The 16,679-nt window shown below is 41.3% G+C and overlaps 2 protein-coding genes across 4 annotated transcripts; one reads left to right on the forward strand and one right to left on the reverse strand.

The window, feature by feature from the left end:
* Positions 1-808: 808 nt before the first annotated feature.
* GLA (galactosidase alpha) lies at positions 809-9,961 on the reverse strand. 2 transcript variants are annotated; one of them, XM_014828563.3, is made up of 7 exons: positions 9,505-9,961; positions 5,915-6,089; positions 4,695-4,872; positions 4,049-4,140; positions 2,023-2,184; positions 1,612-1,809; positions 809-1,214 (listed from the first exon to the last, which is right to left on the reverse strand). In XM_014828563.3, exons 1-7 carry the CDS (start codon positions 9,708-9,710, stop codon positions 948-950), a joined length of 1,278 nt encoding a protein of 425 aa, XP_014684049.1. In that variant the 5' UTR covers positions 9,711-9,961; the 3' UTR covers positions 809-947. The 2 variants fall into 2 exon arrangements, with proteins under 2 accessions (XP_014684049.1, XP_044619521.1); XM_044763586.2 differs by lacking the exon at positions 1,612-1,809 and having other exon boundaries at positions 9,505-9,834.
* Positions 9,962-9,969: 8 nt separating this feature from the next.
* Positions 9,970-15,960, forward strand: HNRNPH2 (heterogeneous nuclear ribonucleoprotein H2). Of its 2 annotated transcripts, none has more exons than XM_014828562.3 (2): positions 9,970-10,099; positions 13,746-15,960. In XM_014828562.3, the coding sequence occupies exon 2, from the start codon at positions 13,799-13,801 to the stop codon at positions 15,146-15,148; it is 1,350 nt and encodes a 449-aa protein (XP_014684048.1). In that variant the 5' UTR covers positions 9,970-10,099; positions 13,746-13,798; the 3' UTR covers positions 15,149-15,960. The 2 variants fall into 2 exon arrangements, with proteins under 2 accessions (XP_014684048.1, XP_014684047.1); XM_014828561.3 differs by having other exon boundaries at positions 9,975-10,111.
* The last annotated feature ends 719 nt before the right edge of the window (positions 15,961-16,679 follow it).

Raw genomic sequence — 16,679 nt, forward strand, 5'->3', positions numbered from 1 at the left:
GCACTTTCTATTTTGAGTGGGCCTTTTGTACCATTTTTTTGTACTGTCGTGCACTTTGGATGGGTGAGATGCATGACTTTATACATTTGCTCATGTGGGAGAAGGGTGATCATGAAAGGGGAAGGAGCAGGCTTGAAGCTGCCTATAGGTTGGTCTTCAGGCAAACAAATTGTAGGAAAAGGAATTGAAATGTGGAAATTTCCTTAAAATGATCCATTCCCACATACCCTAGTTTGAGGCTGATTGCCTCATCACAGAACCTCAAGAGATAAGGCAATTCATCTTAAAGGGAAGGGATCCTCTGGCCGGAGGTCTGGTATTTTACGTCATAAGGTGAAAGCCAGCTGCATTTGTTGGATCTAGATTATAACCAACCTTGGGATTTGGGAACCTAGGTGGTAGGGTATTTCTTGACAAGATTGTTCCGTAAAAATTCAGTAATGTGGTCTTTTGGGTTGCCTCTAGTTTCAGATCTGAATCTTCCATTTAACAAGGTTATTCTTGCTTGGGTAGTTTTTGCCCTTCACTTGATTTCTTTTCATCTTCCCTTTGAGCTAAGATTGTAAGCAGTATCATCCAAGTACCTCAGTAGGTGGCAGTGTAAAGGGTTAAAAGCCTGGCTGCCATTTACAGTGGATAAGTACCTACCTGAGGGTTGTGAGCGTTAAAATGAGTCAATACACCTTAGGCCTCTAGAACGGTGCCTGGCACATAGTAAGTACCCAATAAATTACAGCTGTTTCTCAGCAGTTAAACATTCGTTTCAAAAGCTTTTCCCCAAAATGTTCTCTTCAGATACATTTAGTAGTTTTAAAAAAGCTCACTTGTGGACATTTTTATTCAAGGAAATAAAAGAACAGCTGAAGTGGGAATGGAAGACAAGGTAGAAGTGGGGTATTCACTTGGTCAACGAAATATACACTTTAAAGGAAGCTTTCTTATGCCATCTAGTTTGTTCTGTCTAGCCGAAGCAAAACAGTGCCTGTGGGATTTATTCGCAGTTTTAAACTTGAAGTCCATTCATAAAACCCAAGCTTTCCCTTCACAGGAAGGAGCTCTGTGATCAGGCAGGCAGGAAGACAGGCCAGTCCTCCACCCAGGGAAGCAAGAGAGATGGTATGAAAACGAGGTCCACCAATCTCCTGCAGGTTTACCATCGCCACAGCCCAGGCAAAGTCCGAGAGAGGGCGTTCCCACACCTCAATGTTGTCTTCCTGAAAAGTAAGCCAAGAAAATCGGGGTGATAGCTTGGTAACTGGCAGTAAGCTGCCTTGTTTGTGGCATTCAGTCTTATTGTGAGAACTATCTGAGCGCTTCTAGGAAAGATTAAAATTATTCAGTAGCATGTTTTGTAAATACTGATTCCAGCAAAAAGGAGCCTCATTACTGATTATAATATCAAGATGAAAAAAAATATTCTCATAAGATCAGTGCTTATTCTCATGCAACAGATTTAGGCCCAAGACAAGCTTGGCACTTGGGTATAAAGCCATCTTAAAGTACACACATCTTAAAGTAAAATAAACATTCGGATGAATTGTAAACTAGAAGGCAGGAGGACAGGTTCCCAGCCAATTCCTGTTTTCTCCCATTGAACATTATTTACTATACCTTTCTAAGCCGGTACCCCTGCTTGCCCAGGGGGTCCTGGTTGATGGCAATTACATCCTTATCTTGAAGGAGTGCTTTGGCTTGAGGGCTGATCTGTCGGAGGTCATTGGACATAAATAATGGAGCTGCCATGATAGCCCAGAGGGCCATCTGAGTTATTTGCTGATCCCAGCTGAGGCCAAAGTTGCCAATCACTAACTGAGACAAAGAATGAAGTAAGAATTCAAGAGCCAGAAGAAATATTCTTCAAGTTGCCTAGACGCAGATAGAACAGCCACTTTCCAAGGCACCCTACGGAGTACTCGCACATAAAGCCTGCTCCCAGGAGCCTTCCCTTCTAATTTACCTTGAATGTCAAGTACCAGACAGGCTCAGTGTGCAGGGTGGAACCAGGGGGGCTCAGGTTCTTACCATGTCTGGGTCATTCCAACCCCCTGGTCCTGCGGCATCAACAATTTTCTCCTGGTTAGAAGACGTCCAGTCCAAGACACTCTTTACACTTTGCCAAGCATCATAAATGTCAGCAAAATTTCTCCAGTGATTGCAGTACTCTCGGACTTCTGTGTAATTGGGCTGTGAAAACACAAATAACTCTTCTGTTTACTCCTATTTACTTTCTACTAATATTCTTGTGAGATGAAAACAGTCAAGTTTAAGGGAGGCCCTAGTAGCTTTCTCTTTAGTTTACAGATTAAAGGTCTCCATGAGGAGAGCTAAATCATATAATGAAATTTCATTCTAAGAAGTTTGCTGCAGAAGTAGGCCATATAACTTAAAATCTCTACTTAAGATGGCTTTAACACAGTTTATGCTGGAAATTTACCAAACAGTAACAAGGTATTGGGATTATGGAGGATTTTAATTTTTTTCACACTTCACTGTATTTTCAAACTTTTCTAAAATGAACATGTATTACTTTTATAATCAGAAATAACCAGAATGATCTTTTTTTTTTGAGGAAGATTAGCCCTGAGCTAACTGCTGCCAATCCTCCTCTTTTCGCTGAGGAAGACTGGCCATGAGCTAACATCCATGCCCATCTTCCTCTACTTTATATGTGGGACGCCTACCACAGCATGGCGTGCCAAGCGGTGCCATGTCCGCACCCGGGATCCGAACTGGCAAACCCCAAGCGGAACATGCGAACTTAACCACCGCACCACCAGGCCAGCCCCTAGAATGATCTTAAGTAAAAATAAAAGCTGCAAAATTACACAGGACTCATCAAGCATAGGATAAGGCAATCTGAATCCTAGGAATATAAATAGAATAAATAAAAGTTTGTAGTTAGGCAGGTGGAATATCCGAGGTTAAAGATGTTGAGAAAGAGGTAAGAGTATTTTGCAGAGATTAAAAGAAAATAACAGGAATTCAATAAAATAAATATATATTTATATTTAATATAAATATATTTATAATATAAATATAACATGTATAATATAAATATATTTATAAATAAATAATATACAAATAGATAAATATATTTATATTGAATAAGTAATTATTCAACACTTACCATATGCTAGGGATACAGTGATAAAGTCAGACAAGTTCCCTGCCTTCCTGGAGCCTACATTCTAGCGGGGGAGACAGAATCAGCAAGTCAACAAATAATTCCATATAGTGCTAAGCTCTTAGAAGGAACCGGAACTGGTTAATGCGATAAAGAATGAAGGGATAGAGGGCTATTTTAGAGTAGGGAAGACCCATCTGAGTATGTGGCATTTGGTCTAAGACCTCAAAATTAAGGAGTCAGCCATTTAAAAATCCTGGAGGATGAACATACTAGGCAGAAAACAAAATGTAAACATAAAGGCCTGGAGGCAGCGATAGGTTTGGGGGTGTTTGAGGAACAGAAAGAAAACCAGTGCAGTGAGGGAAAGAGTGATGGGAAATGAGGTTGGAGGGGCAGGCCAGGGCCAGATCAATGGAGTCTGATTTTATTCCAAGTGCAACGGGAGGCCAATTAAGGGTTTTAAGCAGGGGAGTGATGTGATTACATTTACATTTCAATAAGGTCACTCCAGTGCTGCTTCGGAAATGCACAGGGGTAGGGGGAGAGTGGAAGTAGAGAGATCAGGCTGTCAGAGCAGTTTGGGAGGGAGATGATGGTGGCTTGGAAGACCAGGTGGATGCAGCAGAGATGAAGAGGAGTGGCCTGATTCAGGATATCTTTTGTAGATAGGACTGATAGGATTGCTGGTGGTTAGGTTGTGAACCATGAGACACAGGGAAGAATCAAAGATGACTTCCCAGGTGAGGGTAGCTTAGATTCCAATTATAGCAGTGGGGAATGTGAGAAGTGGCTGGATCCTAGGGGAGATGGTAGGATGAGACTGTTAAGTAAGGTTGGACTTCAAAGGAGACCTTTGTCTCCTTTGTTCTCAAGTTCTGAAAATCAGCATGGCTCTTTTGGATCCTGGGCTCACTAGCTCACCTTACGAAAGGGCATCATATAAAGGGGCCACTCACAGGAGTACACAATGCTTCTGCCAGTCCTGTTCAGGGCCAAGGACATGTACTTATAACCTGTATGAGAAAACAATGGGTAAAATAAGGGAAAAAAGGGACTTTCCAGTTGGTGCTGTATATTTTAAAAAGAGGCTGCCTGGAAAGGCATGTTTATATTTTAAATGAGCAGCAGAGACAGTTGGCTGCTCTGTGCTTAAATTGCGTCTTGTACTTCCCGGACTGCTGGGATTGTCGGGAGGTGCATTTATTAAGGAAAGGCAGGAATGAAGATGCTCCTTTCTCTGTGACTGTTTGACAATCTGGATGCTTTCCCAAGTCATGTTATGGAGAGTTACAATTACTGTTTGTAATTGACTCACAGTCCTCTTGAATTAAAAAGACACAATATTAGCCGTGGTTAGGCATGTATGAATTTTACATGCATGAATGAGTGAACGCATGGACAAATTGAAGGAAGAGAAGAGGTAGGAACTCTGGCACATTGAGAATAATTACTTCCAGTATTGTGACTGGGTATTTAAAATGTGAAGATTAGTTCTTTGGATGCTCAGTTACCTTGGCCTTAAAGTTTTTCCCTTTACTCATGGCTAAATCTCTTGAATGAAACATACCATCTGCCAAATCTACCAAAGTGTCAAAGTGACAACCATCAAATTTCAGCAGATCTACTCCCCAGTCAGCAAAGGTCTTCGCATCAATGTCATAGTATCCATAACTCCCAGGGAAGCCTGCACAGGTTAGCTTTCCAACATCTGCATAAATTCCTAGCTTCAGTCCTTTGCCATGGACCTGAAATGAGAGGAAGGAGTCACCATAGGAGAAGAACAATCAAGAAGTAGAAAGAGAGAACCACTCTAGGCTGGGGGCAGAGACAAGTACACTGCACCAAGTATCAGTGGCTTTTTCTTTTTTCACAAGCCCCCAAAATTATCTAGATGAATTTGTTGGGGGAGAAAGAGCAAAGTCTCCAATTCTGCAGAGTTCAAACTACATGTAAGCTATAGCACAGAACTGAAGGGAAAGCTATCAGTCGCTCAAATCTTCCTCTGATGGGATCCTAAAAGTTACCTCTCCAGGGCGATGGCAGATTTATCTGGACAAAGACTCTCTCCTTGACCAAACCTTAGTTAGGCTCCTTTGAGTCCATTTCTCAAGTAGGCCTCAACCTTGCCTTCTGCGTCCAGTTGTAGCAAACATCCTGCTAAGTCGTCCCCTACACTTGATATCCGATCAAGTTCCTCATCCCCCACCCTTGATGTCTCAGTCTTTGGCCTGCTTTTCGCAAGAATCCCTCTCTTTCTGATATTTCCTCTTAGTTAAGTTTTCATCCACTGACCCCCTCAATCTGCTCCTTGGCTATAAATCCCCACTTGCCTTTGTTGTATTTGGAACGGAGCTCAGCTCTTTCCCCTATAGCAATAGTACTGAATAAAATCTGTCCTCATTGCCTTTGAGTAGTGTCTGGCTCTATTATTCTTTAACAATCTCCAGAATATATTCCTTCTGTCTTCTAAAATTCTAGTTTATAGCACAATTGCAATAGCTGCTTAAAACTTATACGGAGATATATGCATACATGTCAAAAACCAAGTTCCTTTTTCCTCCTAGAGAATTCAGTGGTATCAGCAAAAGGAGAACTTCTCCAAGATGGGCCTCAAGAGCTATTGCAAAACATCTATCTGCTGATAGGATGAAAATTCCACATGATAAGCCTTACAATCAATGTTCAGATGACACCAGCTATTTTGCTTTCTAAATTTTTCTGAACAAGCTTTGGTACAGAGGTGCTTACAGTCTCCTGAATGAAAAAGAGAATTATCTATAAACTCACATAATCAGCTAGGCGGCGGATCCCACCAGGAAAGCGTTTAGGGTCTGCCTGAAGTCTGCCTTTTGAATCTCTTTGGGGAGCCATCCAACAGTCATCAATGCAGAGGTACTCATAACCTACATCCCTCCAGCCTTCTGAGTCCATGAGGTCTGCCATCTGCATGAAGAGCTTCTCACTGAAAGAGAAATTCCAAGAATCATTACAATTCATTAAACAAATGGTTGGGTACTCCTATTTGTGTTAGGCACCTTGGGGTTTTACAATTTTTTTCAACTCAGTAATAGTTCAGTAGTAATCACAACCAATGCAAGGTAAAATGAACTGGGACCTTTTTCTTCTCCCTCCCCTCCCCTCTTAAGACTTCCACCCTAAGAACCCCAAACAATTAAAATGAGAAGAGAAATACGACATGAAATTGAAAAGGTTATTAAAACTAAAAGTTCAGTAAAGTAAGAAACTACAAAGTCAACATAATCATCAGCTTCCTTAGATATCAACAATAATCTATTTGGAGAAAGAGATACCATTCACAAGAGCAACCAAAAAAGCAAGAGAAAAACCTGAAATACCTAGAGATACATTTAAGATATATGCAGAGCCCGTATGAATAAAATTATCATGTTTCCAAATGATTTGAATAAATGGAGGGACATTATGTTGCTCTTGGATAAGAAAACTCAGTAATAAAAAGAAGCTAATTCTCCCTGCACACCTTTATACATTTAACAAAACCCTGAACAAATCCCAAAAGGACATTTTAAGGAACTTGGCAACATGATTCAAAAAGTTCACCTAAAAGATTAAACACGTAAACATTCTACAAAAGATAAATGAAGCTGGTGTAGTACCAGTAGCATTAGAATACACAGATCAATGGAATTAAAGAGAAACTTCAGAAAGAGAGCCTTCCAGCCATCTGGTACCATGGAATTCAGTATATATTAAATGTGGCATTCCAGGGCCAGCCCCGTGGCTGAGTGATTAAGTTGGCACGCTCTGCTTCAGAGGCCCAGGGCTTCGCCAGTTTGAATCCTGGGCACGGACATGGCACCGCTCATCGGCCGTGCTGGGGCGACATCCCACATGCCACAGTGGAAGGACCCACAACTAAAAATACACACCTATGTACTGGGGTACTTTGGGAGAAAAAAAGAAAAAAAAATAAAATAAATGTGGCACTCTTTATAGGGCAATAAAGTCCAGGTGGATTAAAGATTGAAATATTTTTAAAAATCCATGAAAATACTAGTCGAAAATGTAGGTGACTATATAATCTTCACGTAGGAAAGGACTTTCTCAACATGATGCTAGAGCCAGAAATCATAAAGAAAAAAGTTGATGTTTGACACATAGGTATCAAAACCAACATACAGCAAGAACTACCATATTCACAGTGTATGACAGAGAAAAAAACAAACCACAAAAACATTTTCCAATTGAAAAATAGGGAGCTAGCACAAACAGGCAATCCATAAAAGAAACCATGCAAAGAACCAATTTAACATATGAAAAGATGTTCAACCTTATTAGTAATTAAAAAAATGAAAATAAAAACACCTACAAGATTCGCAAAGTTTTAAAAGAATGACAAAAATGCACTTTTGGTCAGGGTGTGGGGAACAGGCACTCTCATACACTGTTGTTGGGAATGTGCATCTGGAAAACTTCTGGGGAGGATAGTTTATCTGATATGTAACAAAATGAGCATACCTTTGGACCTTGTAATTAGACTTCTAAGGAAAAAGACTGAGATGATGTACAAGCATGGTTACCATAGGTTTGTTCACAATAATAAAAAATTTAAGGGGCCGGCTCGGCAGCAGCGTAGTGGTTAAGTTTGGGCACTCCACTTAGGCAGCCTGGGGTTCGCAGGTTCGAATCCCAGGCGCGGACCTAGCACTGCTGTGGTGGTGTCCCACAAAAAATAGAGGATGACTGGCACAGATGTTAGCTCAGCGACAATCTTCCTCAAGCAAAAAGAGGAAGATTGGCAACAGATGTTAGCTCAGGGCCAATCTTCCTTACACACACAAAAATAAATAAAAATAAAATTGAAGAGCCTGACTAGCTATCAACAGGAGATTGCATAAATAAATTATGGTATTTACACACAATTTGCATTTATGAAGCTCTTATTCTACGCCAGGCACTCTACTCTGCTTACATTTAGAAAAGGTAACTAATTTGCCCAAGGTTACATGACTAAGTAATGATAAGCTACAATTTTAACCTAGGCAAGCAGACTTCAGAGTCTTGTTAACACTCAACAACATAAACATGATCTCATTTTTATAGAAAATAATAAAAAGAAATCTGTGTTTTTATTTACATAGAAGAAAATTGCAAGGTCACATATTAACATTTTAACCATGATTATTTCTGGGTGCTGGAATGAGGAGAATCTTTATTTTCATTATACTCTTCTTTACTATCAACATTTTTTGCAAAGATTATGCATTAATTTTATAATCAGATACAAAAAGAGGACAACCACCACTTAGAAAAAAAGGAAGAGACAAAAAGAAACGTGATGGGCACAGTTGCTACACACTTTACCCCAGGGTCACAATGGACTTAGTCTGAAACTTAGAAGGCCAATTAACTGTCATGTTTGACTAACATCCTGACTTCATCTGTAAAGCCATTTATGGAATAACTTATGGGCAGTGGGATGTACCATGACCTCTGCACCACGGGTGTCTTTATTATGTTTTTAACAATAACTATCAGTGATTCTTAACCTTTTCTAGATCAGTGATCCCTTTGAGAATCTGAACAAAGCTAAGATCCTCTCTCCAGAAACACACACATACTCATATTTGCAGATTTGCATTAATTTCCCCATGGATTCCAGTTAAGAACATTTGTTCTATCTGCCTAATTGAGGGATCAGGCACTGCGCTGTGCTATGTATTTCAAATGGGCTATCTCATTGAAAGCTCACCTCTGACAAATAAGAACTATTTTACAGATTCTTCCGAGTTGGCTCTGTGAGGTAAGAGTTATCTCAATTTACAAAGAATGTGTGGATCTGATGGGTTCAATACCTGTCTTATCCAGCCTCAACCCTCGCCTTCGATATAGAAAGTTCCTCCAGCCAGACGCCACACTGAAAGGCAAGGTGGTGGGGAGATCTCCGAGACTCCATGGTCTCTCTAAACTCCCTCGAGTTACAGCCAAGGAACCCGTGACCCAAAAAGGAGAAGAAATGGCGGGCATCTTTGTCCTCCGTCTCCCCTACTCACCGCGGCTGTGCTCACTGCCAGTACCCAGCAGAGGTAGCGCAGCAGCTCACGAGAAGGGTCTGAACGGAACTGGATGGTAAAATGGAGAAAGTCCCTAGCTGAATGGTCGCGCATTGAGAGACGGAGAAGCAGGGGCCGCTGGCCTGACCCCTACTCTAGAACGGGTCACAAGGAGAAAGTTTAGGGCTAGTTCCCACCCAGGGCAGTTGCTGGGGATAAAAAAGCACCAGTAGGGGAGCTCTCCCTCGGGCCTAAATGTTCCCGCTGAGACCCTCCATCCCTCCAAGACAGCCACACAAACACACGGAAAGGCCAAGGGAAGGGGGTACCCAATATCTCTGATACCTGACACAGGAATCCGGGTCTTCTTCACAGTCAGTGTTGCACATAAAGCGCTCCCAGTGCAGCCAGCCCATGGTGGGGGTCATCGCCAAGCCATTGTCCAGGGCCCTGGCCCCAGGGATGCCCCAGAGTACCAGGGCCAGGGAGCGGAGCCCCAGCACGCAGCCCAGCAGGTGGGCTCTGCTCCTCAGGTTCATCGTCCCTGTCATCAGGCAGTACAGACTTCCATGGGTAACCTGGGCTTTTAAGTTTAACCTTAGGGGCGGACCAATCACCGGGGAGTTCTTAAATAATGACGGTATTGTTTCTCAGGCAACTCGGACGGTTATCCAGAGGCGGACCAATGATCAGTCGCGGAAGACGCACCGTAACCAATCATCTTCTTCCTTTCTCGACGGGGGCCTTCTCTATTTCCATACCAGAAGGAAGTGCGGTACTTGAGTGATCCCGAGTTTAAGCCGAGAGTTGCTCACGTGACCGAGATCTCACATGACGTAGGTGCTCACGTGATCAATCGCTTACGTGAGCAGAACTAGTTCTGGTCGTCGTCTACCATCTCGCTATAGCCGTTTGAGGGAAGAAGGAGGAAAATTATCCGGTATCGTTAGAGGTTGGTGTGTGGGTGGGAACTGGGGCCCCGGGGGTGGTGATGATGGAGACCAGAGCGGGGTCTTCGGGCCGCCTCCGCCTTTTTCGTTGCTTGCTTTCCCCTCCCCCGCTTCCCCCTCCCCCATCTCAGTGCCGGGAAGCCGTCTTTGCTGCGCCTGGTGGGGAAATGGTGGACGTTCGTGACTGTGTGTGTGTTTTTGTCTATCTGTCTGTCTGGGCGGGTCTCAGGGGACTCTTAAGAGAAAACGTAAGGTGAAAAACGTTTGAAAACCACGTCCCTGGATTAGGAAAAACAGATATTGAGACCAGTGGTCTGAGTGCTGGTCCATCCATTCAGGCACTCAGTCTCCACTGCCTGATTGTCTGTAGGGGGAGGCACATCCAGGCAAATGCTGCGTGTGTGACAGAGGCGCCCAATAAATGTTTTTATTGAATTGAATATTTAAATAACGTTTATTTTTCTGCTTATAACAATAACCTACATGTTCAATTTTGAACATTCGAAAAATAACAGTATACTCTAAATTTGAAAAATACAAGTAATTCATCACTCGGAGATAACTACTCAGCATTGTGGTGTATAGAAAGTATGTGTATAGCACACATATACATACACAAATTCTTAACTCGCAGATGGAATCCTCGTTCCTACTTCAGCCAACAGAGCCCTGGTGGCCTTCCCAGGAGATAACAGTAACGAAGCAGAACCTCCCTGCCACTACAGAGGTGATGCTAAGGCCTAGAGTGCTGCGGGGACATTGAATGGGATGGGTCATCCAAGAGCTTAGGCAGGCAAAAATACAGCCCGTAAATCTGTCACTCAGACCGAAAGATGTTTATAGGAAGACTTGTTATCACCGCAGATGCAGTGTGCCAGGCACATAATAGGCAATTAGCGAATGTTTGTTGAATCCTTGCTGTAGTTTTATGTCAGTTTTTACACTTTGTACTTTCTTTCCAAGAGGCCCAGTGTCTCCAAACTATGTCAGGTAAGCCATCCACATACAAAATTAAAAAGTTTTATAAAATTTGTTATACCAAATCCCAGAAAAACAAACATTTTGTTTTATGTTATTTTTTTGCTGAAATAAAAGTAATTCCTTTCTCTGTAGAAAGTTAAGAATGCACAAAAAATTGAAAAATCAAATTGAAAAAGCTGTAAACTCACCATTCAGAGTAATCACTATTAACATTTGACATATTTGTCAAGCATATATTTTTTTCTAACATTGTTTTTTTATTCCAGTTACAGTGATTTTTAAAAATTAAAACTATATAGAAGTACATAGGATAAAAAGTGAAAATCCACTTCACTCTTCTCCCCTCCCGGTCTTCTTTTCTTAAAAAACAAGTTTGTATCATGTGCCTCTGGATCATCTTATATGCATTTACATATATATATACATGCATGCTTATACTTTAAAATAAGCAGGATCATACTATGCATATTCTTTCATTTAATATATTTTGAGCATCTTCGTAGCTCAGGGCAGGTCTTTTTTTTAACAGCTGCATATCATTCCATTTTAAGGATAAAGTGTAATTCATTCAGCCATTCTCCTGTTAATGGCTAGTTAGCTTTCTAATTTTCTGCCGTTACTAACAGTGCTGCATTGAACATTTGAGAGTATTTCTGTTGACCAGCTTCCTGGAAGGAATTCTAGCAGGGTGGAAGGATATGTGAACATATATTTTTTACATAGTTGAGATTATAAAGTAGCTGTGATCTTGGGTCACGTAAGATTATAGCACAAGTAATTTTTCATGTTGCTAAATATTTTTGTAACCTTTAAATTGTGTGTAATAGTCTATCTTTCTTAATAAAATACCTTGCAAAGAATATATAGTTCCATAAATCGTTGTGTGAATTTCAGATCATCTCCTTAGGGCACATAACCTGAAGTAGATTTACTATATCAAAAGGCATGATACATATTTCCAAGTTGCTTTCCAGAAATACTGGATCAACTTTTACTCCTCTAAGAGTGTATTAGTTTGTGAACCTTGAATGTCAGCATTGACTTATCCTCACTGCTTAATTTTTACTATCTTGATGGGTGAAAAGTGGCCATTAATTCTGGTTTTAATTTGCATTTCTGATGATTGATGAGGTTTGAACATTTCCCAGACTCCTCTCCTGTGTCCTCATCTCTGTATTCCCCCTATATTTAATCTTATCAAGTCCCGCAGAGTCTACTGCTTTGAATGTGTAGGTCACATCTTTCCTGTGTTTTTTAAACTGTTGTTGCCTTTGGTGAATCCCTTAACATGTCTCTGAGAGACTGAGATTCTAACTGATCTTGCTCGTGTCACCACAACCCCCTCTGTTTGAGTGCTACACTGTTGCCAGGGCGATCTATCTGAAAAGGTTCTGATGACGTCACTCCCTTCCCTTGACTCCCGTGTTTAAAACCCTTAAAAGGTCCCTGGCCTTTGTCTATCAAATAAGGCCTTTGGGATGTGATCTCTACCTTGCCAGCCTTTATCTCTTCCTTTGCCGCCTCCTATTGTATGCTCCATCATAATTTTTAGAATTTGTTCACGGATCCCTGAACCTGTTAGTCTGTTTCATTTGACCATTCTGCGCCAACTGATAGAATTGCCTAACCAATCCCTGCTTTATACCACCCTTTCACCCTACATGGAATTCTCTCGTAGCAGGGATAATGTTTATTTGCCCTTTGTCTTTAGTAAAGATGTACAGTGCCCCTGTAGGACCATAAGGCCTTTCTGGGCTTATTGATCCTTGTATGCCAGAGCCAAGTACTGGACCTGGCAACTGAAAAACATAAAGTGAATGCGTGAATTCCCCATAATGTCTTTTTTCCATTTATCTCTTAGGCCTTACTATCTCCTTGATTTTATTAATTTGCATGAGTTCTTTATATAATAAGGGTATTCGTGTATTTGTTGAAGGTATCTTCTCAAGTATATTGTTTGTTTTTAATTCTGTTTAATCTTACTTTGGATGCAATGAAGTTTTTCATTTTTATGTAATCAGATATAGCCATGTTTGATATGTTGACGTCTTTCACCGATTTTGTTGCTGTTTTTTATGCCTTTTTCTTTTCTTTTCTTTTTTAAAATATTTTTTTAAGATCTTATTTTTCCTTTTTCTCCCCAAAGCTCCCCTGTACATAGTTGTGTATTTTTAGTTGTGGGTCCTTCTAGTTGTGGCATGTGGGATGCCACCTCAGCATGGCTTGATGAGCGGTTCCATGTCCATGCTCAGGATCCGAACCGGCGAAACCCTGGGCCACCAAAGCGGAGCGTGCGAACTTAACCACTTGGCCAGGGGGCAGCCCCTGTATTTTCTGACTATAATGTTAATATATGGTCAACGCAGAAAACTTAGAACATATAGAAGTGTCCAAAGAAAGCATTCCCTGAAACAAAAAGCTCCCATAATCCTACCACCCAGAAATAACCACCATTATTGGTATCCAACACATAATAGGTATTGAATAAGTAATCGTTGAATAAATGAATGAGTTAGAAATTTGGTGCAGTCGTCTTGTTTATATGAATGTTTTACAAAAAAGCTTTTAGTGTAATTGTTTTGTATTAATAGTTTGCTTTTTTCTCTATGTATCCTGAACATTTTTCCATGACAATAGTTTTCTAATTTTTTTCAGGTATACCGAAATTGCGTTGAGCTGAGTTTGCCACCAAGAGCCCAACAGTCACCATGATGCTGAGCACAGAAGGCAGGGAGGGGTTCGTGGTGAAGGTCAGGGGCCTACCCTGGTCCTGCTCAGCTGACGAAGTGATGCGCTTCTTCTCCGATTGCAAAATCCAAAATGGCACATCTGGCATTCGTTTCATCTACACCAGAGAAGGCAGACCAAGCGGTGAAGCATTTGTCGAACTTGAATCTGAAGATGAAGTGAAATTGGCTTTGAAGAAGGACAGAGAAACCATGGGACACAGATATGTTGAAGTATTCAAGTCCAACAGTGTTGAAATGGATTGGGTGTTGAAGCATACAGGTCCGAATAGTCCTGATACTGCCAACGATGGCTTCGTCCGGCTTAGAGGACTCCCATTTGGCTGTAGCAAGGAAGAGATTGTTCAGTTCTTTTCAGGGTTGGAAATTGTGCCAAATGGGATGACACTGCCGGTGGACTTTCAGGGGCGGAGCACAGGGGAGGCCTTTGTGCAGTTTGCTTCACAGGAGATAGCTGAAAAGGCCTTAAAGAAACACAAGGAAAGAATAGGGCACAGGTACATTGAGATCTTCAAGAGTAGCCGAGCTGAAGTCCGAACCCACTATGACCCCCCTCGAAAGCTCATGGCTATGCAGCGGCCGGGTCCCTATGATAGGCCGGGGGCTGGCAGAGGGTATAATAGCATTGGCAGAGGGGCTGGATTTGAAAGGATGAGGCGGGGTGCCTATGGTGGAGGGTATGGAGGCTATGATGATTACGGTGGCTATAATGATGGGTACGGCTTTGGGTCTGATAGATTTGGAAGAGACCTCAATTACTGCTTTTCGGGAATGTCTGATCATAGATATGGAGATGGTGGGTCCAGTTTCCAGAGCACCACAGGGCACTGTGTACACATGAGGGGGTTACCTTACAGAGCCACTGAGAATGATATTTACAATTTTTTCTCACCTCTTAACCCCATGAGAGTACACATTGAAATTGGACCCGATGGCAGAGTTACTGGGGAGGCAGACGTTGAATTTGCTACTCATGAAGATGCTGTGGCAGCTATGGCAAAAGACAAAGCTAATATGCAACACAGATATGTGGAGCTTTTCTTGAATTCTACTGCAGGAACAAGCGGGGGGGCTTACGATCACAGCTATGTAGAGCTCTTTTTGAATTCTACAGCAGGGGCAAGTGGTGGTGCGTATGGTAGCCAAATGATGGGAGGGATGGGCTTATCCAATCAGTCTAGTTATGGGGGTCCTGCTAGCCAGCAGCTGAGTGGTGGTTACGGAGGTGGTTATGGTGGTCAGAGCAGTATGAGTGGTTATGACCAAGTTCTGCAGGAGAACTCCAGTGATTACCAGTCCAACCTCGCCTAGGCAGGGAAGGGGCAGTAAACAGCTACTCCGGAATAAAAGCTGTGCGTTTATGGGAGCTGAATAGAACGGGAGGGATGTCTAGCATATCCAGTATGATTGGTAACTGGGAAATATCATTGATTCTGATCACTCTTGGTCAGCTTTCTTTCTTTCTCTTTCTTTCTTTTTCTTTCTCTTTTTTTAAGAAAACAAAAATTAAGTTTAACAGTTTTGCATTACAGGCTTGTGATTCATGCTTACTGTAAAGTGGAAGTCAAGATTGTTTTAAAACTTCAAGCTCAGTAATTTCGAACACTGAAACATTCATCTAGGATGTAATAAACAAAGTTCAGTATTGACCATAACTGTTAAAACAATTTTCAGCTTTCCTCAAGTTAGTTATGTTGTAGGAGTGTACCTAAGCAGTAAGCGTATTTAGGTTAAAGCAGTTTCACTTATGTTAAATGTTGCTCTTATACCACAATACATTGAAACCTTTGGATGCATGTTGAGAAACATGCTTTTCTGTAAAACTCAACTATAGGAGCTGTGTCTACGATTCAAAGTGAAAACATTTGGCATGTTTGTTAATTCTAGCTTTTCGGTTTAATATCCTGTAAGGCACGTGAGTGTACACTTTTACTTTTTTTTTTTTTAAAGATCTGGGACAACTTTGAGATGTAATACCAATACTTTAGGAGTTTGGTCGTGTCGTTTGTATGAAATTCTGAGGCTTTCATTTAAATCTTTCCTTGTATTGTGATTTCCATTAGATGTATTGTACTAAGTGAAACTTGTTAAATAAATCTTCCTTTTAAAAACTGGAAATACAATCTTGTACAGCTTGATTTTTATTATGTTCTATCATATGAGCCATTTCTTTTATACTATCCTCTGTTGAAATTTAAATTGTTTTTAGTTTTTTAATTATTATAAGCATACACTAGCATCTTTATACATACATCATTGCATATATCATTAATTATTTCTAAGATACATTCCTGAAAGTGGAATTGCTGAGTCAAAGGTCCACACTTTTTCGTTTTTTTAAAGATTGGCCCTGAGCTAACATCCTTACCAATCTTTTTTTTCCCCGTCTTCTCCCCAAAGCCCCCTAATACATAATTGTATATTCTAGTTGTAGGTCCTTCTAGTTCTGCAGTGTGGGACACTGCCTCAGCATGGCTTGATGAGCAATGCTAGGTCCGTGCCTGGGATCTGGACCGGCGAAACCCTGGGCCACCGAAGCGCAGCGTGTGAACATAACCACTCGGCCTTGGGGCTGGGGCTCCCCACCACATTTTTAAGGCATTTGATTTGTATTATCAAAAAGATTATGGTAGTTGGTGTTTCCACCAGGAGTGTGTGTTTTTTTTTAATTCCCCCCCCCCATAGTCTTCTCAATGATGCACATTATCCTTCTTGATCTTGGCCTATTTGTTAGTTGAAAAATGGTATCCTGTTACTATTTTAATTTGTATTTCTTTGATTAATACTGAGGTGGAGCTTCTTTCTGTTTGTTTCTGAACTTATCATTATGTCCACAGGACTA

This window comes from Equus asinus, chromosome X, assembly GCF_041296235.1.
Source record: "Equus asinus isolate D_3611 breed Donkey chromosome X, EquAss-T2T_v2, whole genome shotgun sequence".
NCBI lineage: Eukaryota > Metazoa > Chordata > Mammalia > Perissodactyla > Equidae > Equus > Equus asinus.